Source organism: Myotis nattereri (genome assembly GCF_964212035.1).
Source record: "Myotis nattereri genome assembly, chromosome: X".
Taxonomy (NCBI): Eukaryota; Metazoa; Chordata; class Mammalia; order Chiroptera; family Vespertilionidae; genus Myotis; species Myotis nattereri.
Genome location: NC_138078.1, coordinates 135,986,201 through 136,010,840, shown reverse-complemented (window position 1 = coordinate 136,010,840; position 24,640 = coordinate 135,986,201). Strand labels below are relative to the sequence as shown.

Here is a 24,640-nt window from a genome sequence, read left to right as displayed (position 1 = left end):
CAAGCGGCAGCAAGCTACTCGCATACAGATTCATGTGCAGGGCTACTAGTTTAAACATAACATTCTTGATAACATAATTGTGGCAAAGGATCTAGCTGTTTGTGAAACATTTGCTAGGATGGAAAACCAAAATGAATAGTTTATAAGCAGGGAAGATATGCCTTTTCATTTACTTCAGTCTCAGTGGTTTTTTGTTGTTGTTTTTTAACTTCTAGGAATGATCCATGACCTTGTCTACACTGCTGCTATATTTTCTTCACCTGGCCCTACAAGATTTGTCAGCACTCTGATTGATGAGTTTTGGCCCTGCTGCCATTTGGGGAATCTGGAAACAACACAGCATATTGTAATGGGAGTGCAGAATGTTGGCTTTCACTCCCAGCTCTGCCACTCCCTAGTTGGGGGACTTTGGGCAAATATCTTCCCTTCCTAAGCCTGGTTTCTTTTCACCTGGCTATATAACAGGATTGCTGTGACACTCACATGAGGATAATGCATCGTGTGAAAGTGCTTTACAGTGAGTACTCACTGTGCACATGAAAAGTAGCCCTGACAGTAGCAATTCACAATCAAGTAACTGCAAAAAGAATGTGTATGTGTGTGCATGCAGCTCATTATACAGCATCAGAGCGACTTGATATTCTTGAATACAAGGCATGTGTTTGCACAGGTGCATATGTGTGTGTTATCTTCAGTCACAAAACTGGAATCATTTTAACTTTCTTTCCTCACTTATTAACTTCAATGTTTTTCACCAACATCATTTGCTTCACTCCCAATTACTGTTCAAAATGTTGAGAACTTAGAAATAATCCATTGGTTGATAACATTAGGGATATTTGTTAGAGGATATAAAGCAAGTTTCCAATTATCAAACACATCGATAAGCATGAAAGGTAATGGATGAACCTCTAATAGAAACAAACCCAAATATCATTTCTCTTCTTTTCACTTCAATACGGCAAAATGGATATTTTTTGAGCAGGATGTTGTTTGTATCACAGTCTACTGAAATTAATCTTATAGAGATCTTATATGGTGGTATAAGTCCCTTTCAGTCATGGATCCTTTTGCTTCCCCAAAGGGAGTATCTTCCAGGCATGGTGACACAATTTGGCTAAAGGCCCTGAGCTGAGGATCGATCTTGCTTACAGAATGTCACATCGGCATGTGCAGTATAAAAAGACCTAACTCACTGACAGTATTCAGATCTAATATTTTTCCTGATCTAAACCAAAATGACAGAGACCATTGTCACCTCCACTGTGGTTGTCCACTTCGGCTTAACACCAAGGCAAGATAAGACCTGACTTCAAATCAGTAGGACCATCTCCAAAGTGCCCATAAATGACTTTATTACAGGTTACGTCCATACCCTCTGAGTTTGTCCTGTTCTGGCTTTGTTACTGTGGCCCTTTGGGCAACTAACTCAATGTGACTGAATTTTAGTTTCTGTTACTGTAGAATAGAATAAAAGTGATTCATGTGGGCTTGTAAACAGAGAAAGATCCTGGCATATAGTAGGCATTCAATAAATATGAGTTTGTTGAGGTATTGGTGCTATCAGTGCAAATCTAAACTTCCCTAATTGTGAGTTCCTTGAGGGGAGGATGTGTGGTACTTCACCTTGACTTACAATAGTGCCTTGTGCAGAGCCTTACAAACAATAGGAGCATAATTAATTTTTGTTTAAAGAAATGAAAGTGTGAATGAATGAATATAAAAATGGATGCAGCCGAAACCGGTTTGGCTCGGTGGATAGAGCGTCGGCTTGCGGACTGGAGGGTCCCAGGTTCGATTCCGGTCAAGGGCATGTACCTGGGTTGCGGGCACATCCCCAGTGGGAGATGTGCAGGAGGCAGCTGATCGATGTTTCTCTCTCATCGATGTTTCTAGCTCTCTATCTCTCTCCTTTCCTCTCTGTAAAAAATCAATAAAATATATTTTAAAAAAATGGATGCAAATCAGGTAGAAGAAATACTTGACTTTTCCCTGAGAGAAAAAGACATTTGCTTCTAACTACAAAGGTGTCTCAAAATCTATAGAATCTTGGGCACATGAACAAAAACACAAAAATGAAATCTGATCTTCCAAGATTTATGCTACCTGAGCAAAAACATCTATGTTTTTCGCCTTTATAATGAAAGTGGAAATCCACAGCTCCCATTGAAGGAGCCCCTGTTTTCAATCTTGGCGCCTGTCAAATACCAGCAGTTTCAGTGCTTCTTGTTGTGAACATTTCAAATGCCAATATTGCTTGTTGTCACATTAGTCAATATACAATACTCAAAATAAAATCCTCTTGATGTCTAATTACTCTTCTTAAGAACATTATGCTGATTCATTTCAAACTGTGAATTACCTTTAATTCACAGCTTGAACAGACTGCCAAATTTTGTTTTCTCTGCTCCCAGGTGGCTGTCCCTGATGTGGTGGAGAACTTCCAAAAGTATATTAAGTCCTTAGGAAAAGTTGGCAAGCTCTGAGATGCCAGGCATATTAAAAGCTAGAATTGGCACACATCTCATTTTGAAAACGAGAATGGCTGCAACCAGTGAAAGTCACTGAGATTACCAGTTTATCAGGAGAGTTTAGTCTTGCTTTGAAAAACCAAAATGATGAGTACTATTCCTAAATTCCAAGTACTAAATCATGTATTCTGATTAAGAATTAATCTGATTAAGAAAATAACAGTCATTTTCCCCTGCCTCATTACACAGTCACATTGCAACCAGAATTGCATCTAAGTAACAGATAAAATATCTATTTAGGGAAGAGTATGCAAAATTGCTAGAGATGTGGATTATTGCTCTGCAATAAGACACTGTAGTTTTCAAATCTCAAATCAGAGTCTTAAAAGAGTCCTAAAGGAAACACTTTGGATGATGACAATTTTTATAGAAGTATGGTCAGGATTGTAATGAATGTGAAGAACTTTTTTGAGGGTAAAAAGTTTCAAAATTCATCTAGGAAATAATGTGTGGTTTGTTATTGGTTAGAACAAACTGGAAAACATTCTGATAATCTTTCTATTCTCAATTGTAATGAAATCTTCAGACCACATAGAGAAAAGTTTATAAATAGTGCTTTATTTTAAGCAATTTTGACTTGATTTTGTGTCATCTAAAACAAAGAGGTATAAATTCTTATGGGACTCCTTTCCACCAATTTCATCTCTACAAATCCATTTGAAGATTCTCTCCATTTTTAAAAGGTTAAATATGTTGTACCGAATCCCTGAACTCATCAGATCCCATGAGGGAGGGCAACCTGTACAGGGTGGGAAGAGAGATGGCTTTGAGCCTGTACAGCTTTCAGCCTGCTTTCAAGTTTTCCCATCAGGCAGCAATGTAACTTACTTGGTCCTTCTGTGTTCTCATAGCCAAATGCCCATTCAAGATAAATGTGCATGGTCAGTTTGTCTTCCCACTGGACTATGCACATTTCATGTGGAGGGACTGTATTCTAGCTTTCATTTTCTCATCTGTAAAATGGAAATCATTTGGAGTCCCTCCAGGATGGTTTGCAAGTGTAATAGGGTGAGGCATATAAAAGTATCTGGAATTGACCTCAGGCATAGCCTGGCACATGTGATTAATAGAACAATGATTATTGTATGAGACTTCTGGCATTCCTATAGTAGTATAATTCCTTTCCTCCTAACTAGTGTTCTAAGGATTTGTTCATGTGGTGTGCATACCTATCACCCACAAGTAAACTAAAGCTGGATACAACTAGTCTGTTTCTATTAAATCTTTCATCAATTCTCTGGGTCAATAACTGGGATGTTTTCAAACCTGTAGCTAATACCATAAGTGGAGGAACTGGTTTTATGGCAATGAAAAAACATACACCTTTATATTGGGCATTTATGGAAACTCTAGGTATTCTCAATAGCATGGCTTAAAACATAGGATTTGCTTGATTATAAGGGTGTCTGGCACTTAGGCCGTTTCCAAATCTTAGCTATTGTAAATTGTCTGCTATGAACATAGGGGTGAGTGGATTAAAAAACTGTGGTACATCTACACAATGGAATACTATGCTTCCATAAAAAGGAAGGAACTCCTACCATTTGCAATAGCATGGATGGAGCTGGAGAGCATTATGCTAAGTGAAGTAAGTCAGTCAGAGAAAGATAAGTATCACATGATCTCACTCATTTGTGGATTATAATGAACAACATAAAGTGATGAATAAAAACAGGTCCAGAGGCAGAAGCATCGATCAGGTTCTCAAACCTCAGAGGGAAGGTAGAGGAGTGTGGGGGTAAGGGGGAGAGATCAACCAAAGGACTTGTTTGCATGAATATAAGCATAACCAATGGATGCAGACAACAGAGGGTGAGGGTGAGGGCATGATTGGAGGGTGGGGGCAATGGGGGATAAGGACACATATGTAATACCTTAATCATTAATAATAAAAAGGGTGTCTGGATGGTTTCCAACTGAAGAGTCCAGATGCTAACAAGCAAGTATAACTAAAGAACTGTTTTTTTAGAGCAGCCATCTTTTTAATAGCACTCACAAAATTAGCTTAAATAAAGGGTTGACTAGATGGATACCTTTGAGTTCATGGATGCTGTCTGAAAATGTGTCTTAGGGCCACCAAATATATCTTATCTGTTCCTATTTATGATGACACATAAAATTTCCAACTAGGTGATGTATGTTTATAAAGCCACTGTATTGATGTGATATTATTATCAACTAGATGAAGTGATCCAATTCAAGAAATTCAAGTTCTTTGGGTTTGGTTTAAGTTTTATCCTCCATCATTCCTTAATGGCTTCATTAAGCAACTAGAAAGTAATACAATATCTGATGTGTCCATTTAATCCCTGAATCTTGTAACTGAAATATATGGCTCTTTTAGAATCAGAACAGGCATGGTATTACTATACAAATATACAACTCTACAGTCTGGGAAATATAATTTGACCTTCATAAGCCCATTCTCCACCATCTTTCTGTGGACAGAGACCTTTTTTTAAAAAAATATATTTTATTGATTTCTCACAGAGAGGAAGGGAGAGAGATAGAGAGTCAGAAACATCGATGAGAGAGAAACATCGATCAGCTGCCTCCTGCACACCCCCTCCTGGGGATGTGCCCGCAACCCAGGCACATGCCCCCGACCGGAATCGAACCTGGGACCCTTCAGTCCGCAGGCCGATGCTCTATCCACTGAGCCAAACCGGTTTCGGCGAAAGAGACCTTTTTATAGGGAGGCTAGGAACTCAGATTTAGAAGGCCTGGTTGGGTAAGGCCTGTTCCAAGATTATAATACAACCCAGACTCATATAAGCTGAGTAAATCAAAATCTGTTAGCTTTTCTTTCTTGTAAAAATTGTTAAGGGTTAAAGTTAAAAGCACTTTTAGGTTGTTAAGTTTAATTCCTAAGAGTATGACTATCTACATTTGAATTCTGATAAGTGTTTATATGTGTACCTGCACGCATACACTCATGCAAATTAATTTGCTTAATTGTCCCTTAATGGGCTCTATCTCTATACTTTGAAATAAAAATAAATTCCCCTTAGCACTGAGGCCCCATTTCATTGCCAAATGTCCCTGAAGAAGCCTATTTTGGAAACCCAAGTACTCACATGTTCTGAATACTAGGTCAGTGCTTTCTTCCCAATACCATATCTGTTCAAACCCAGGTCTTAAAACTCCCCCAGTCCAATGCTCTTGCCTCATGTGCAGTGAGAATTCCAGTTGGACTAGGTAGGATGCTAACCCATGAATGGACACCCCATAAAATGTACTGTGTGTCAATGGAGTACACTGAGCATAAGAAAGACCCAGTTCTCCAAAAGGCCCAGAGAGAGCAGTGGCTGTCAAGAACACAGAGCAAGCCTTGCTGGTTCCTAGCTTGCACTCAGGCAAATTTGGGCAGTGTTTTCAGACCTGGTACCCAGACATGCAGTGCTGATAAACAATCCAGGCTGAAATGTAATATCTGCAATTTTATAACTAGTGAAAAGAGGCAAAGATGAGAGAAAGTAATAAAGTACACTAGTAATTACGGAATTTTGTTTTACAAGAATCATCTCTCTCTACTGCAGTAAGTGGCAGGAGTATATCCAGGATATTTGCTGATCATGGAAAGGTGTTTCTTCTGTAGCAGGGCCTACTTAGGGGTTGCTTTCCACCAAGCTCCAGCCATCAACAATCTGTCTACACTCACAATGTTGTTAGTTGCCAAATAGAAAATATTAGAAGATGGCTTAAATAGCACACTGTTCTAAAATATGGGAAAATGATAGTAATAGCTAAGCTGAAAATAATTGGGAAGCTAAAAGTAAAAATAATTCTTATAACTTTTAGCTATCCCATACCCTACAATACAAAGAGAACTTACTTCAGTTGAAGTCTGATGGACAATACTTGGACTTTATACCAGGTAGCTAAACAGAGAGCAAGCAGCTCATTGATAAAATAGACCCAGTGTCTTCCAGTGTTTTTGATGCTTCCTATAGAAAACCTTGGACCTATTGAATGCAGTATATATCCTGTGTTATGAAGTGCTATTCTCTGGAAATGCAGCCTCAAACTATAAACCATGATTCATAAGTTTATTTCTGTTAGTCACAAACTATTGAAATAATGGTATTTAGGGTTAATATGGAAATCAACATATTTCACAGTGGGAGTCTAATACTCTTGCTTTAGGAGTAAGATCATTTTATAATGGGAAAATATTTTTTATATTTTTCATGTTTAGAAATCTACATTGATTTCTTAAATCTCAAGTGCACACACGTGTGTGTGTGTGTGTGTGTGTGTGTAAATTTTATTGATTTTAGTGGGAATGGGGCAAAGTAGGAGGATAAAATCTATTATTTATTAGCATAATAAGGGGGGGGCAATTTAAAATGTGATTAATACAAAATGAAAAATATCAAAGTTGATTTTGATTTATAGGTTTCTATATAATTTGGTCTTTAAATCGGGGTAATGGTTTTTTATTCCCCTCCCCTTATTTTTTCTCACTTCTTTAAATGAAGAATTCTTGGTTGTTAAAACTTAACTTTGAACTAGAAGGCACAGTATAGAAGGCCAGAAAACATAATAAGATAATGGGTGACGGGGTTAAGGCTTTTGGTGCTTTGCTGCTAAACAGAACCAAGAACATGGACATGATATTGACTTTCTCTGAGTCTCAGTCTACTTGGGAATCATTCCAAGTTGTTTTATGCAATTATTTGTGATCTTTCAAAAGGTGAGATATTCATTTCAAATGTGCCATTAGGCCAATTGAACGTCATAAATTATTTCATTTTGAAAATTTTCAAGTATGTGACTATCATATTGAAAAGTCGGCTCCTATTTTATATTGTTAGGAATAAAAGGAGTTGTGAGACAAATACTCCCTTGATATATTCTTGGACAAATGGATATTACAAAATCTACAATAGTTAATCTGAGAAAATTGGTTTTTCCATATCCCTCTTTCAGTTAACATTAATAAAAAATGAAGACAATACTGAGTGAATTTCAGGGCCCTGGCTTCTGAACTTCAACTTATTACCATGTAATCTTTTATTCTATCTCTTCCTGACTGCCTTTGTTTGGCTTTAAAATACAGTCTCCAGATGACCTACAAATGGTGAATTCTCAGGATGAATGGCCATAGCAATCCACTCAACATATATGCCCAATCATGGCTGCTCAGAAGTGTCCTTTCTCCATCGTTAGTGGTGGCTGAATATTGCATATAATGTCTGTAGCTGACATTACACAATGCTCAAACAACTAGTCAGGAATCACAGTTGTTTCCATAACCCAAGTATTTGCCCAGTCTGTGTCTATATCATTAGAGGGTCTAATGGTGATATCGTTTATTTTTATTGTTACTTGCTTATCATGGTAAATCTCATTCTCACTTCTAACCAAACACCATATTATTATGAGTCAAGGTTCATATTTTCAAGGAACAGGAAAGATAAAAAGATTCATTTAGCACTGAGGCACCATTTCATTGCCAAATGTCCCTGAAGAAACCTATTTTGGAAACCCAAGTACTCACGACTTGAGTGATACTGACTTTGTAGAAGCTCTGTTGGTTGGGTCATTCCACTCTGAAAAGAAAGGGCACATATAATTACTATCCATGTTTTCTACTGTCAAATGATTATTCTGAATTAAATTGATCTTAAAACATGCAGACCTTCCAGTTACACTTTTTTTAGAGCATCCTTCCATTAATAAAAGATGAAAAGAGAAACAAATTGGATATATCACAATATGACTTTTCTTATTGTTACTTTATATTTCAATGACATTAGGTAGAAAAGAGAAGAGGGAGAAGGAGGTGAGGGCATGAAGTTTGGACTAAGAAATTTTTAAAAAACACCTACTTTGTAAGGTAAATCCTGGAGTCAGATTTTGGGATTCCTATAAGGAAGAACACATAAAATTCAAACATTAGTTAAATGAATACAAGATAACAAAAGACATATTTCTTATTGATGAAGATATAACGTGAGTAATGTTTTATATAGGAAACCACTGTTCACAATTCCATTAATTAGGCATCTGTCTGTACCTCTATTTGAAGGATAAACATTTGATAGGCAAATTTGCTACAACATGATCCTAACTGCCATTTTCTCAGAATTATATCAGACTGGTATCTATTGGAAATCTGTGTAATATGGGAACAAATGACCTCCATGTGTGAAATTCAAGTGTATAAATTCTCACTGAGCTAGGCAATGATGCTTCTAAGGAAGCAAAGAGGACTTAGTTTAGACAAATAATCATGGTTTTTGTAGAAGTATAAACAAGACTATAATTAATAGATTTGCTACTTGTTCCATTTAAAGAAACAACTCCAATTTTCTACCTTAACTGTGACACATATGCAATAGATGTACCTCATTTTCATGAGATAATTGTTACTAAAACTTCATTGCAAATTTGGTTAAGTATAGGAACCAATTTGAAATATGGTAGTGAAGCACATTATTAAAGGGGTTTAAATTTGACTTGAAAGTCTCCCTACATACAATTCATTCACTATTTTTGACAAATCAGTATTTGCACACCTCAGGCTTTCTGGGAGCATGGCACACCTGTATAGACCCTGAAAAAACTTGCAGGCAGAAGCACTACAATGATGTATAGGGCACGCATAGCCCCTCATGGATGGAAAAGAACAGACCATCAAACCTCAGAGGGAAGGTAGGGGAGGGTGGGGGTAAGGGGGAGAGATCAACCAAAGGACTTATATGCATGCATATAGGCCTAACCAATGGACACAGACAACAGGGGGATGAGGGCATAAGTAGGGGGATGGGGGTAATGTGGGGATAACGGCACAGGTGTAATAACTTAATTAATAAAGAATTTTTTTAAAAAAGAAAAGAATATACCTTATTCAATAAAGAAAAAAATTAAAAAGTAAAATATCGACTGCAAAGCAAATGTTCCAAAACTGAAGACAATGAATTCCAGTAAATATAAGAATAAGTTACAGTAATCAGTACTGCAATTAATATACTCTTTAAGCCTAATCTTGCCACACTATAGAGTAAAATTAGGATCACAGCATACTTTATGTTTGAGATAAGTGAATAATAATGATAACATTGTGCTTTAATAAAAAGTGAACTTCTCAGTCTACTTAGCATGATTCTATTCCTCAAGAGGCTTATCTTCTGGCAAGATCAGCACTCCAGAAGACTACCATAAAATGTCGATATCTTGAAAAGGCCTCTCAACTTAAGAGTTGTGCTGCTGAAAAGTTTCTGTACCTTCGCTGATAGAGAATTAACTTTTGATAAAGAACTCTAAAAAGCTTGGTATTCGATTCCCACTGCTTAGCAAATCACAGATGAAGAGAAAGCAGAAACACTTTTAGAGGCACAATCACTAGGAACACTGAGACATGAAAACTGACAGCACAGGGAGCCAAAGAAAATTACACAGAAAATTCATAACTTAAAGAGCATAAGAGTCTATGGCCTTTTAATATAGAACCATAACCAATGGATACAAGACACTGGGGTTAGGGGAGGTCGGGAGAATGTCAAGGGGGAAAAAAAGGAGACATATGTAATACTCTTTGTAATACTTTAAACAATAAAATAAAAATTTAAAAAATAAAGCATGTTTAATATCCTATATTATAAAAGAGAAACATGCAAATGAACCATCCTTCCACTACGCTCAAGACACACCCATCAGGCAATCAGGCGCAAGTATGCAAATTAACCCAGCTAAGAGGCCACGGAGCTGGAGGGAGCAGGAGGCTTGGGTTTTCTCCAGCAGTGGAGGAAGCCATGCTTTTTGCCTGCCCTGGCCGGTCCTGGGCTCCGCTCAAGGCTACAAAGTTTCAATTATAGAAGATAATTAAATCCCAGATACCTGCTTCCAGCCAGTGGTAGCCCCTGCTGAAAGAGGGGCTGGGAGCCTGGGTTGCCAGAGGCAACCCAGGCTTCCAGCCTGACCTGGGCTCCACTCAAGGCTACAAAGTTTCAATCATAGAAGATAAATAAATCCCATAAAAAAAAGAGGAGAGGCTGGGAGCTTGGGTTGCCAGGGGGTATGGCCAGCCTGAAAACGGCCATCAGCCCCTCACCCAGGCTGGCCAGGCACCCCAATAGAAACCCCCACCCTGAAGGGGCTGTGGCCAGTCTGAAAACAGCCCTCAGCCCCTCACTCAGGCAGGCCACACACCCATGGGGTGAGGGTCCCAATTGGGGGGCATGACCAGCCTGCAAACAGCCATCATCCCCTCACCCAGGCTGGCCAGGCACCCTGTGGGGACCGCAACTCTGAAGGGGGTGTGGCCATCCTGAAAACGGCCCTCGGCCCCTAATCCAGGCTGTCCAGGCACCCTAGCGGGACCCTCACCCTGATCCGGGAAACCCTTCAGGGAAAACCAGCTGGCCCCACCCATGCACCAGGCCTCTATCCTATATAATAACAGGGTAATATCCAAATTGACCCTAACAGCAGAAAGACTGGGAATGACTTGTCACTATGACACACACTGGCCACCAGGGGGCAGACGCTCAATGCAGGAGCTGCCCCCTGGTGGTCAGTGCGCTCCCACAGGGGGAGCTCTGCTCAGCCACAAACCAGGCAGATGGCTGCCAGCACAGTGGTAGTGGCGGGAGCCTCTCCTGCCTCCTCAGCAGTGCTCAGGATGTCCGACTGCAGCTCAGTCCTGCTCCCCGCTGACAAGTGGACATCCCCCATGGGCTCCCAGGCTGCCAGAGGAATGTCTGACTGCCAGTTTAGGCCTGATCCTCCGAGGAGCAGGCCTAAGCCATCAGGTGGACATCCCCCAAGGGGTCCCACACTGTGAGAGGGCATGGGCCGAGCTGAGGGATCCCCCCCCCCCCCCGCCGAGTGCACAATTTTTTGTGCACCGGGCCTCTAGTAATTTTTATAAGAAGTCAGAAAAATACTAATTACATTACAAAATTATACCTATTACATAATTAATATGAAAGGATAATCTTTAGTCATGTAAGAATTTTAATTATCCAGAACACCTAATTCCCCAGAGTGACAAATAAATGAGTGGTTAAGCATTTATATGTTTTAACTATATACCAATAATTCTACCTGTTATGGTTTTAAAGGAATTTCATTACAATTGTATAGGGCAATTTTGATCTTGTATACCTTTAGGAATCAAATGAAAGGTTCCAAAATCAAATAAATCAAAGTATCTGACTAGAGAGTTAACTGTGCAGCCAGCGCCTTTTACTGGTCCCAGAAATCTGGGCAGAATTTTTAACCTTCATCCAAGTACTTTATACATTAGACTCAAACAATCAGTTGTGCAGGGCAGTAGGGCAGTAATGCATGGAACAAATTGGAGAGTTATATTATTTACTAAACTTGAGTCACTGGTGTTATGTATTCTTGACACAATTTTTAATGTTAAACTAGGTAAAGACTTTCCAAAACCATAATTCAAATGAAACACTTGGATATTACCCAACTTACTTTGAATACATACCCAATCCCAGTTAGAAATAGCTTGGTAATGGAAAGCATCCACATTGTTCATTAAATATTTTTTTAAAATATTTTAAAATTATTTTTTAGAGAGAAAAGGAGGAGAGAGAGAGAAACATTGATGTGAGAGCAAACATCAATCAGTTGCCTCTTGCATGCCGCCACCCCCCCTCCACACACACACACACCGAACCAAGTCTTCAACCCAGGCATGTGCCCTGACCAGGAATGAACTGAGCCACACTGGCCAGGGCTTTGTAATTTTTATTTATTAATGAGGGAGAGAGAGAGAGAGAGAGAGAGAGAGAGAGAGAGAGAGAGAGAGAGAGAGAGAGAGATCTGTTTGTTGTTACATTTATTTTTTAAAATATTTTTAAATTTATTTCAGAGAGGAAGAGAGAGGGAGAGAGAGATAGGAACATCATTGATGAGAGAGACACATCAATTGGTTGCCTCCTGCATACGCCCTCACCAGAACCAGGGATGGAGCCTGCAACTGAGGTACGTGCTCTTGACCAGAATCAAAACCAGGACCCTTCAGTTTGCGGGCCAACGCTCTATCCACTGAGCCAAACTGGCCAAAACTGCTGTTCCACTTATGAATTCATTGGTTGATTCCTGTATGTGCCTTGACCAGGAATGAACCTGCAATCTTGACATATTGGGACAAGGATCTAACCAACTTAGCAAATTAGCTATCTGGTCAGGGCCCATGTAATAATTGTTGATGCACATAATACAAACATTCAAAATATGCCTTACTTTGATCTGTGATTTTTTTCATAGATATGTCATATAGGTAATTACAGCATATAATGATGCAAAATTGTTTTCAGAGAGTCACGTGAGGTTATTTTAAATAGTTAATAGCTTTGATGATAATCCTATAACCACAGGCTCCAATAGAATTTTGATTCCATAGCATGGGATAGCAAACTTTTCCTGTAAAGGGCCAAATAGTAATTATGTGAGGCTTTAGGAGGCATAGAGTCTCTGTCATAACTATTCAACTCTGTCATTATAGTGTGAAAGCAGTCATAGATAATATATATATGAATTAGTATAGTTGAATTCTAAGAAATTTTGATTAATAGGCACTAAAATTTGAATGAATATTGCTTATATATCATATCATTCATATTGCTCATAATTCATATTTATTTTTGTTTAAAAATCTTAACCATTTAAAAATCTAAAAACCCATGGGCTACAGTTTGCAAACCTCTGTCTAGGGGATGTTTACCTCCATGAAGCTTTTACTGAACTTCCCCTGAGGACATTATAGCTCCCTCAGTTCTGCTTAGCAATGTACTCCCTTCCTTGGAGTTTTTCCATTTTCTAAGAAAAAACATGCCATTTTAAATATGAGATGGATAAGTAAACTTAAGTTGAGAATTTTCAACTGCATCTGTTTTTATAAATTTACTGAATCATGGATTATTTGACCTGAAAAATCCACTGGGATTATATAGTACACACACACACACACACAGATACTCACTCACACATACAGTACAAATGTACAGTACAAATGGGGAAACTGAGGCTCAGAAGTACTTGAACAGGACCACATAGCCAGAAAATGTCAGAGGCAGGGTTAAAAAGAGCCAGGTTCACAGCTCTTAAGACAGCACCCTTTCTACTGTGCAAGCTGTCATGGGTATAAGAAGAAATGTATGCTTTCTGAGAGGGTGTGTCACCTAGTTCTGGTTCAAGCACTGAGGAAAGGGAGATCAGCCTGGTTACCTGTATTTACTGGAGACACCCAATGTTTTGGAAAATGGGATTTGAACTAGGGCACCTTTAAATCTGTGAGATAAAAACAAACAAAAAACAAACAAAACACACACAGACACACACACACACACACACACACACATTGCTAAAACACCTGGATCTAAAGACCGGTTTCCTTATTTAATAGCTAGGTAATTCTGAACACATTACTTTATTCTGTGCCTCAGTTTCCTTCTCTCTCAACTGGAGATAGTCAAATTATCAATCTCTTTCAATTGTAGTGACTATTGAAATATTTGATATATATTAAGTGCTTAGAATGAGGTGAGGCACATCATAGCATTATGTGTGTTTTTGATGCTATAATTGTTATTTTTTAAAATTTCTTTATTGATTAAAGTATTACATACGTGTCCTTATCCCCCCCCATTACCCCCCAAACCCCCCACTCATGCCCTCACCCCACTTTTGTCTGTGTCCATTGGTTAGGCTTATATGCATGCATATAAGTCCTTTGGTTGATCTCTCCCCCTTACCCCCACCCTCCCCTACCTTCCCTCTGAGGTTTGAGCATCTGTTCAATGCTTCTCTTCTCTGGATCTGGTTTTGTTCATCAGTACATGTCGTTCATTTTATCCATAAATGAGTGAGATCATGTGATATTTATCTTTCTCTTACTGGCTTATTTCACTTAGCATAATGCTCTCCAGGTCCATCCATGCTGTTGCAAATGGTAAGAATTCCTTCTTTTTGCCGAAACCGGTTTGGCTCAGTGGATAGAGCGTCGGCCTGCGGACTGAAGGGTCCCGGGTTCGATTCCGGTCAAGGGCATGTACCTGGGTTGCGGGCATATCCCCAGTGGGAGATGTGCAGGAGGCAGCTGATCGATGTTTCTCTCTCATCGATGTTTCTAACTCTCTATCTCTCTCCCTTCCTTTCTGTAAAAAATCAATAAAATATATTTAAAAAAAAAAGAATTCCTTCTTTTTTATCACAGCATAGTATTCCATTGTGTAGATGTACCGCAGTTTTTTAATTCACTCATCTGCAGATGGGCACTTAGGCTGTTTCCAAATCTTAGCTATGGTGAATTTGACCTAAATAGATACTTTTTAAAAGAAGACAGTAGAAAGGCCAAGAAACATATGAAAACATGCTCAAAGTCACTAATTATTCAAGAGATGCAAATCTAAATGACAATGCAGTACCATCTCACAACTGTCAGAAAAGCTATCGTCAACAAATCAACTAACGACAAGTGCTGGTGAGGATGCGGAGAAAAAGGAACCCTCGTACACTGCTGGTGGGAATACAGACTGGTGTAGCCACTGTGGAGAACAGTATGGAGTTTCCTCAAAAACTAAAAATGGAACTCCCATTTGACCCAGGGGTCCCACTTCTAGGAATATATCCCAAGACACTTAGACAGTGATGGTGAACCTTTTGAGCTCGGCGTGTCAGCATTTTGAAAAACCCTAACTTAACTCTGGTGCCGTGTCACATATAGAAATTTTTTTATATTTGCAACCATAGTAAAACAAAGACATATTTTTGATGTTTATTTTATATATTTAAACATTTAACAAAGAAAAATCAACCAAAAAAATGAGTTCGCGTGTCACCTCTGACACGTGTGTCATAGGTTCGCCATCACTGCACTAGAAACACCAGTCAGAAAGGACATATGCACCCCTATGTTCATAGCACCACAATTCACAATAGTTGTTATTTTAAATGTACTTTTATTTCAAACAAACATTTTGACAGGGATCAAGCAAAACAAAAGAGTTGGTGTGTGGTCATTCTGGTTTCATCATTTTATCCTACTTGTTTCTACCTTCATCATAGGGTTGATGGTAGCACAGATAATTGTCAGAAAAAAACAAATCATTCCTGATTCCAAATTTTGCACTTACTGCAGAAGCCATTTAAACAAACAGTTCTATTGTATACACTTGTAAATGTCAAAATTGTGACTTGTACAAATTATCTCCAAAATTGGACAACAGGACTGAAAACACTGCAATTGCTTGGATTCAATGTCTAAAAGGGATGAATTAATTCCTTAGATGGGGTGCTAGGGAGAAGGTATCAGGCCCATGGCAGTCTAAGGCGGGAGAGTGGGAATACAGGAGGGAATAACACATAGCCAGAGAAGGTTGCTGTTCACTTAGTTCTGACCCCTTTCAAAGGTAGGAAGGATCAATGCAGTTTAAGCCAATGTTATTATCAAAATCATGATCCTAAAAATTAAGGGATCTGATTTGTCCTTCTACATATAAAGTCCAAACTCTTTGGCTGGCATTCAAGACCTTTCACAGAGATGTACTTATCTGCTCAGTATTCATCTTTCCCTATTACCTATCATGTAAACACTGATCCAGCCACATGGGACATCATATAAATATGGATCACCCATGATCCCTCATCTTGTCATGCATTTGTCCATTCTGTTCTTCTGCATGGAATGTTCTTCTCTTTAGCTCTTCTCCATGTGTCAAAATCATAAGCATACTCTAAATGCAGCCATCTCTGTGAACACTTCCTCAGTGCCCCAAGGAGTGGCAAATACTTATCTGAGCCTTTTATTCTTTACTAGAGGCCCAGTGTATGAAATCATGCATGGGGGTGTGTCCCTCAACCCGGCCTGCACCCTCTATAATCTGGGATCCCTTGGGGGTGGGGCCTAAACCGGCAGTTGGAAAGCCCTCTCACAATCCAGGACTGCTGGCTCCTAACTGCTCACCTGCCTGCCTGCCTGATTGCCCCTAACCATTCTACATACCTGCCTGATTACCCCTAACTGCCTCTGCTTGCCAGCCTAATCACCCCCTAACTACCCCATGCTGGCCTGGTCGCCCCCTAACTGCCCCCCTGCCAGCCTGGTTGTCCCCTAACTGCCCCATCCTTCTGGGCTGCCTGATTGTCCCTAACCACTCTACCTGCCTGCCTTATTGCCCCTAACTGCCTCTGCTTGCTGGCCTGATTGTCCCCTAACTGGTCTCCTGCTGGCTTGGCTGCCCCCTAACTGCCCCCCTGCTGCCAGGTCACCCCCTCCTGGCCTGCATCCTCTTGCAGTCCAAGAGCCCTTGGGGGATGTCCAATTGAGAACTTAGGCCTGCTCTTCACGGCAGTAGAACATCCTTACCACTACTGCGGAGGTGCGAGAGGCTCCCACCACCTCTGCTGTGCTCAGCAGCCATGAGACCGGCTTCTGGTTGTGGGAGCACACTGACCATCAGGGGACAGCTCCTGCATTGAGGGCCTGTGCCCTGGTGGTCAGTGCATGTCATAGCAACTGGTCATTCTGCCATTCATTTGATTTGCATATTACCCTTTTTTAATACAGGATAGCAGCTCAACTTTTAAAACTGCCATGAACTTTGTTACAAATTTGGGTTATTTAATATTTTGTGTGGAACAATGTAAATCTATGCTCAAAATTGGCTTAATCAACCTCTTCAATGTTGGATCCAGAGGTGGCACCACAAGATGGAGGGGCTCCACCACCAGGGAACCCCCAGGCATTCCTCCTGTCATGCCTCCTGCACTCTGGTACAACATGGTAATGATGGGGTTGCAGAGTTTTTCTAACCCTTTCTGCTGATGTTCAAATTCTTCCTTTTCTGTAATCTAGTTCTTATCAAGCCAGTTGATGGTTTTATTGCACTTGTCAAGAATGTTCTGTTTGTCCTCATCATTGATCTTGCCTTTAAGTTTTTAATCTTCAACAGTTGCTTTCAAGTTGAATGCATAGAATTCAAGTTAATTTTTGGAAAACACCTTGTACCACTGTTTCTCATCTTCTGCTTTGTACTTCTTAGCTTCCTGGACCATGCACTCAATGTCTTTCTTGCTCAGATGACCCTTGTAGTGATAATAATCTTGTTCTGTTATCCACAGCAGAGACATTGAGGATTCAATTGGCATCAATATCAAAGTGACTTAAATCTGAGGAACACCACGAGGTGCAGGAGGTATGCCTGTGAGTTCAAACTTTCCAAAGAGGTTGTTATCCTTGGTCATGGCATGCTCACCTTCATAAACCTGAATGAGCACACTAGGCTTGTTGTCAGAGTAGGTGGTGAAGGTCTGTGTCTGCTTGGTGTGAATGGTTGTGTTGTGCTTGATGAGAACAGTCATGATGCCACCAGCCATCTCAATGACCAGGGAAAGAGGAGTGACATCCAACAGCAACAAATCTTGAACATTTTTTGATTTGTCTCCAGAAAGGATGGCTGACTGGACAATTTCACCATAAGCAATAGCCTCATCATAGTCAATGTTCTTATTCAACTCTTTTCTATTGAAAAAGTCCTGTAGGAGTTTCTGAATCCTGGGGATATGGGTAGACCACTCAACAGGACAAAATCATGGATCTGGGACATATCAAGCTTGCCATCTAGAAGGGCTTTCTTTACAGGATCCAGGGTGCCACATAAAAGGTCAGCATTCAATTTTTAAATCAGACCCAGTGATAGAGAGTATGCTTAGCATGTTCACAAGCAGCACAAAAGCAATAGATAGCCCTCTTGTTCTCTCTCACTGATATCCATTTTATACTTCTGCTTGAACTCTGCAATGAAATGGTTGACCATTTGGTTGTTAAGTCTTCTTTACCTAAGTGGGTTTTCCTAGCTGTAGATTTGACCTCAAATATTCCATCTTGAATGGTGAGAATTGACACATCGAGAGTGCCACCTCCCAAGTCAAAGAACAGCACGTTTCTTTCAGCTCCAATCTTTATTTCTACTAAACAATAGCATTGGCAGTTGGCTCATTGATTATTCCAAGTACATTGATACCAGTAATAGTTCCAGCATCTTTGGCACCCTGATGCTGAAAATCATTGAAGTAAGCAGGTACTATAACAACAGTATTGGTTGTTGTCTTCCTGAGGTAGGCTTCTGTGATTTCCTTCATCTTTGTCAAAACCATAGATGACACTTCTTCTGGGTAGAAACTTTTTGTCTCTCCCTTGAATTCTACTTGGACCTTGAGCCAGCCAGCATCATTCATCACTATGAAGGGCCAATGCTTCATATAAGACTGGACAATAGCATCATAAAATCTACATTCAAGTATTCGGCATCAAAACTGTGTTGGTAGGATTCACTGCAACTTGATTCTTTGCAACATCACCAATCAGTAAAAGCAATATAACTTGGGGTGCTTCAACTTCCCTGATCATTGGCAGTTATTTCCACTTTTCCATGTTGGAAGATACTCACATAAGATTAGGTGATGCCATGATCAATGCGAACTGCAGACATGGTTGCTAGTGTATGCACAACTTGCAAAGATTCAGATTCGAACAGTGCCCTTCTTCCCAGTCCAATAAGCTACTTAGGCATTTAAAAAACTGAAGGTGATGTCCTGGCTAGTGTTGTTCAGTGGTTAGAGTGCCTGCCTGCACAACAGAGGGTGATAGGTTCAATCCCTGGCCCCAGTCAGGGTGCATGCAGGAGGCAATCAAGTGATGTGTCTTTCTCACATTGATGTTTCTCTCTCTCCTTCTCCCCCGACTTTTCACCCTCTCTAAAAATTAATGGAAAAAAATATCCTCCAGTGAGGATTGACCACAAAAATAAATAAATAAAAACTGATGGTGAGAAAAAAAAATTCTTCCTGGGAGCTGGTGAGGGAAAATTATCCTATATAATAAAAACCTAATATGCAAATGGTCATCACACCCCCGTGCTCTCACACTGGGCCTGGGAGACTTGAGGCCCTGCCCCTGTCCTGGCACCAGGCCTGGGGAACTGAAGCTGCGTCTCCGGCCTGGCAGCACTTGACGGGGGACCTGAGGCTGTGCCTCCTGCCCAGCGGGGCTTGATGGGGGTGGGGCCAGCTGGGTCTGTGTCTCGTGCAATTTCGAGGCTCACGCAGGTGGGCAGGGACTTGACTCTAGGTCCCGTGGCACACCCTAGACTCTGACAGGAGGGAGATTTTCATATACATTTTATTAATTTTCTTTCATCTCTGACACTTCTATTATAGAGAAAGAGTAAATAGCAATATTAAAATATTTCCTCTAATTCCCTTTTAATGTGCATGGATTTCGTGCACCAGGCCACTAGTATTAAATATTTGATAATAAAACTATAGAAGAAAACTTTCAATACAATATGCTAGGGATTTTTGTTGTTAAAAATATGTGCTTTTCATTCTGATAAACAACTAGATTAAGAATACATGAGAGAAACAGGGTGGTATCTTTATATGATACTCTGTGATCAAGGACTGGCAGGTGATATAAGAAAAAAAAAATTGATCTATTAGAGTGAAGTGTATAGGTTCTTACAATTTAAAAAATTTCAGATGGTGTTACATTACCTATTTTGTCTTTATTAAGGGATAAGTTCATTCTACTCTCTAATTCATCAACTCTTGCCACAGTAACTTGGACAGTGGCCATGCTCTAGGTCAGTGGTCGACAAACTGCGGCTCACGAGCCACATGCGGCTCTTTGGCCCCTTGAATGTGGCTCTTCCAAAGCCTTAGGAGTACCCTAATTAAGTTAATAACAATGTACCTACCTATACAGTTTAAGTTTAAAAAATTTGGCTCTCAAAAGAAATTTCAATCATTGTACTGTTGATATTTGGCTCTGTTGACTAATGAGTTTGCCAACCACTGCTCTAGGTAGTATGATAAAACATGCCAGAACCAAAGTGTATATTTCTTAAATAAGTTCTTTCAATAAACTTGATATTTATGGTTTCCATCTTACATTTAAGTCCTTTATCCATTTTGACCTTATTTTTGTGGATAGGGTAAGTTGGTGGTCTAGTTTCATTTTTTTTTTTTTGCATGTATCTGTCCAATTTTCTCAACACCATTTATTGAAGAAACTATCTTGACTCCATTGTATGCTCTTGACTCCTTTGTCAAATATAAATTGAGCATATTGGCTTCGGTTGATTTCTGGGTTCTCTGTTCTGTTCCATTGGTACATATGTCTGTTCTTGTGCCAGTACCAGTCAGTTTTGAGAACAGTGGCTTTGTAATATAGATTGATATCTGGTATTGTGATCCTCCAACTTTGTTCTTCTTTCTCAAGATTGCTGCAGCTATTTGGGATATTTTTATTTTTTTATTGCAGATAAATTTTTGGAGAGTTTGTTCTAGGTCTTTGAAGTATGCCATTGGTATTTTAATGGGGATTACATTGAATCTATAGATTGCTTTGGGTAGTATGGACATTTTAATGATGTTGATTCTACCAATCCATGAAGACGGTATATTCTTTCATTTGTTTATGTCTTCCTCTATCTCTTTTTTCAGCATCCTGTAATTTTCTGAGTACAGGTCCTTTACCTCCTTGGTTAAATTTATTCCTAGGTATCTAAATTTTTTTGTTGCAGTGGTAAATGGGATTTTTTAAGTTTCTCTTTCTGTGAGTTCATTATTGGTGCATAAAAAAGCTAGAGATTTCTAGGTGTTAATTTTATATCCTGCTACATTGCCGAATTCATTTATTAGTTCTAGTAGTTTTTTGATGGAGTGTTTAAGGTTTTCCATGTACAATATCATGTCATCTGTGAATAATGACAATTTTACTTCTTCTATTACAATTTGGATGCCTTTTATTTACTCTTCTTGTCTGATCACTAAGGCTAACACTTCCAGTACCATGTTGAACAGGAATGGTGAAAGTGGGCATCCCTGTGTTATTACTGCTCTTAGGGGAAATAGTTTTAGTTTTTGCCCATTGAGTATGATGTTGGCTGTAGGTTTGTCATATAAGACTTTTGTTATGTTGAGGTATGATCCCTCGATTCCCACTTTGCTGAGAGTTTTTATCAGGAAAGGGTGTTGGATTTTGTCAAATATATTTTCTGTATCAATTGATATGATTATGTGATTTTTGTGTCTCAATTTTTTTATTTGATGTATCATGTTTATTGATTTGTGGATATTGTACCAGCCTTGTATCTCTGGAATAAATCCCACTTGGTCATGGGTGTATGATCTTTCTAATATAGTGTTGGGTACAATTTGCTAGAGTTTTGTTGAGGATTTTAGCATCTATATTCATCAGGGATATTGGCCTGCAATTCTCTTTCTTTGTGGTATCTTTATCTGGTTTTGTGATTAGGGTAATGCTGGTTCATAGAAAGAGATTGGAAGTGTGCTTATCTCTTAAATTTTTTGGTATAGTCTGGGAAGAATAGGTTTTCGTTATTCTTTGAATGTTTGGTAAAACTCTCCTGTGAAGCTGTCTGGTGCAGGGTTTTTGTTTGCTGGAAGCTTTTTGATGACTGCTTCAATTTCCTCCTTAATTATCAGTCTTTTGAAATTTTTTTACTCTTCTTGATTGAGTTTTGGAAGGTTGTATTTTTCTAGGAGTATGTCCATTTTCTCTAGGTTGTTTAGTTTGTTGGAGTAGAGTTGTTCATAGTATTTTTTTTTTACAATCTTTTGTATTCCTGTGGGGTCTGTTTATTTCACCTCTTCCATTTTTGATTTTGTTTATTTGGGTCCTCACTCTTTGCTTCTTGGTGAGTCTGGCTAGAGGTTCATCAATCTTGTTTATCCTTTCAAAGAACAAGCTCTTGGAAGAAGCCATAGGCAGCAAAATATCAGACATATGTCATAGCAATATCTTTACCAAACAGCTCCTAGGGCAATAGAAACTAAAGACAAAATAAACAAATGGGACTACATCAAAATAAAAAGCTTCTGCACAGTGAAATCAACCATCAGCAAAACAACAAGAAAGCCCACTGCATGGGAGAACATACTTAACCATGTTATCTCAGATAAAGGTTTAATCTCCAAAATTTATAGGGAACTCGCAAAACTTAAAAAGAAGATAAATAATCCAATAAAAAATGGGCAAAGGATCTCAATAGACACTTTTCAAAAGAGGACATACAGAAGGCCGAGAGATATATGAAAACATGCTCAAAGTCACTAATCATCTGAGAGATGCAAATCAAAACCACAATGAGGTACCATCTCACATCTGCCAGAATGGCTATCATCAACAAATCAACAAAGGACCAGTGCTGGAGAAGATGCGGAGCAAAAGGAACCCTCCTTCACTGCTGGTGGGAATGCAGGCTGGTGCAGCCACTGTGGAAAACAGTATGGAATTTCCTCAACTTCCATTTGATCCAGTAATCCCACTTCTAGGTAAATATCCCAAGAAAACAGAAACCCCAATCAGAAAGGATATATGCACCCCTATGTTCATAGCAGCACAATTTACAATAGCTAATATTCGGAAACAGCCTAAGTGCCCATCTGCAGATGAGTGGATTAGAAAACTGTGCTACATCTACACAATGGAATATTATGCTGCTGTGAAAAAGAAGGCATTCTTACCATTTGCAACAGCATGGATGGAACTGGAGAGTATTATGCTAAGCAAAATAAGACAGTCAGTGAACGATAAATATCACATGATCTCATTCATTTGTGGAATATAATGAATAGCATAAACTGATGAATGAAAATAGAACCAGATTCATAGAAGCATCAAACAGACTGTCCAACCTATGAGGGAAGGTGGGGGTTCGGGGGTAAGACATCAACCAAAGGACTTGTATGCATGCATATGAGAATAACCAATGGACACAGACAGGGGTTAAGGAGGGCATTGCTGGGGGGTGGGGGTGGCCCGGGAGTGTCAATGGGAAAAAAGGAGACTTATGTAATGCTTTAAACAATAAAGAATTTGAAGTAAAAATGATATTTATAATTACATCTCAAGGGGCAAGAGAGAGTCTATATTTTATAAAACTAGAAGATCAAGTCCATTTTTATTTTTAAAAATCTAATTGGAAGATTGGCATAATCAAAATAAGATAAAGAAAAATGGAGGAAGGTACATAACTGACCTGCCCTAGGATGGAAAATGTGTTCTGCTCAGAGTTTCCAGGAGTATGCATGGCAGTGAGAGGAGTAGGCCAAGGATGTGTCATCTCCTGATGAGGAAAAACAAAGCAACTTTATTTTTGGGCACTTAGAAAATTAAAAACTTTCTTGGCACTAAATATAGTAAACTCTTTATAAATACTTACTTAATTGGCCTAGTTTTTTTCAGAGGTACTTAAAGTCATTTGGTCCATTTCCCTGCTCCACACTGGTGCTTCAAGCCTATCTGCAATACAAAAGGCCATCTAACATCCACTTACACATTGCCAGTGACAGGAAGCTCACTACTGTTTGAAGCAGCCTGTCTCACGTTGAGGCAGCTTGATCAGATGATTCTTCCTGGTTGTGAGCTACACCCCTGTCTCACTGGAGTTTCTAACTATGAATCATACTTTGGAACTTCAAAGAACATGTCTCCTCTTCTTTCTCATGACAAGCCTTCAGCTGTTGAAAGATATCAATTCTATCCCCCAGTGTTGTCTTTTCTCTAGGCTGAGATATCTATGGCTTGTTCAATTATTTATTGGGAATTTTCAACTTTTCTTCTAATGCTTGAGTTCTGCATTCTGGCACTATTCTAGGCGTTCCCAGGAGGGGCTCTTGATTGCCTGGGGCTCTTCTAACTCATGGTATTCTGTTTTAGGTATGATTTGCCATCTCAGGTGAGAGCAGTACTGTCACCATCCTTGTTCTGGATAGTATGATAGTCATGTCTCTTGACATAGCCTAACAGTTAGTGACAAGATTACACACATGGCATTGGTTTTTCCATGCAAAGATGAGAAAGCTGAAGAGAATTCTTTGTCATTTGTAAAGAAAGTTACTATGTGATTGGTAGCTCTGATCCACCAAACATACACACTGTGTATTTGTGAGTTCAAGTCTCAAAATAGGAAAAGCACCTAAGGCTCCCTCCCACTCTCTGTTATCAGAAGGGGCACCTTTTCAGTGCCTTCAAACACTTAGTTTGAGAAGAGGTGCTGCATATTCAAAAGCTGCTTGAGTTATAGGGCTTGTGGCCAACATGCTTTACC

The 24,640-nt window shown here is 39.4% G+C and overlaps 1 protein-coding gene and 1 pseudogene across 3 annotated transcripts in view; both read right to left on the bottom strand.

Annotated features, from left to right (window-relative positions):
* The window catches only part of AFF2 (ALF transcription elongation factor 2), a 626,368-nt gene that overhangs the window by 170,185 nt on the left and 431,543 nt on the right, over positions 1 to 24,640 (bottom strand). The window contains exons 5-7 of one of the 2 annotated variants that reach the window (XM_081081418.1): positions 23,570 to 23,656; positions 8,366 to 8,402; positions 8,053 to 8,086 (exon numbers count right to left, since the gene is read on the bottom strand). In XM_081081418.1, the coding sequence (XP_080937544.1) occupies positions 8,053 to 8,086; positions 8,366 to 8,402; positions 23,570 to 23,656 (158 nt within the window). The remainder of the gene's footprint in view (positions 1 to 8,052; positions 8,087 to 8,365; positions 8,403 to 23,569; positions 23,657 to 24,640) is intronic. The other variant, XM_081081419.1, reaches the window with a different exon arrangement.
* LOC308511007 (heat shock cognate 71 kDa protein-like) lies at positions 17,170 to 22,476 on the bottom strand (annotated as a pseudogene). The gene is made up of 2 exons: positions 22,469 to 22,476; positions 17,170 to 18,947 (listed from the first exon to the last, which is right to left on the bottom strand). The product of its transcript is annotated as a heat shock cognate 71 kDa protein-like (transcript).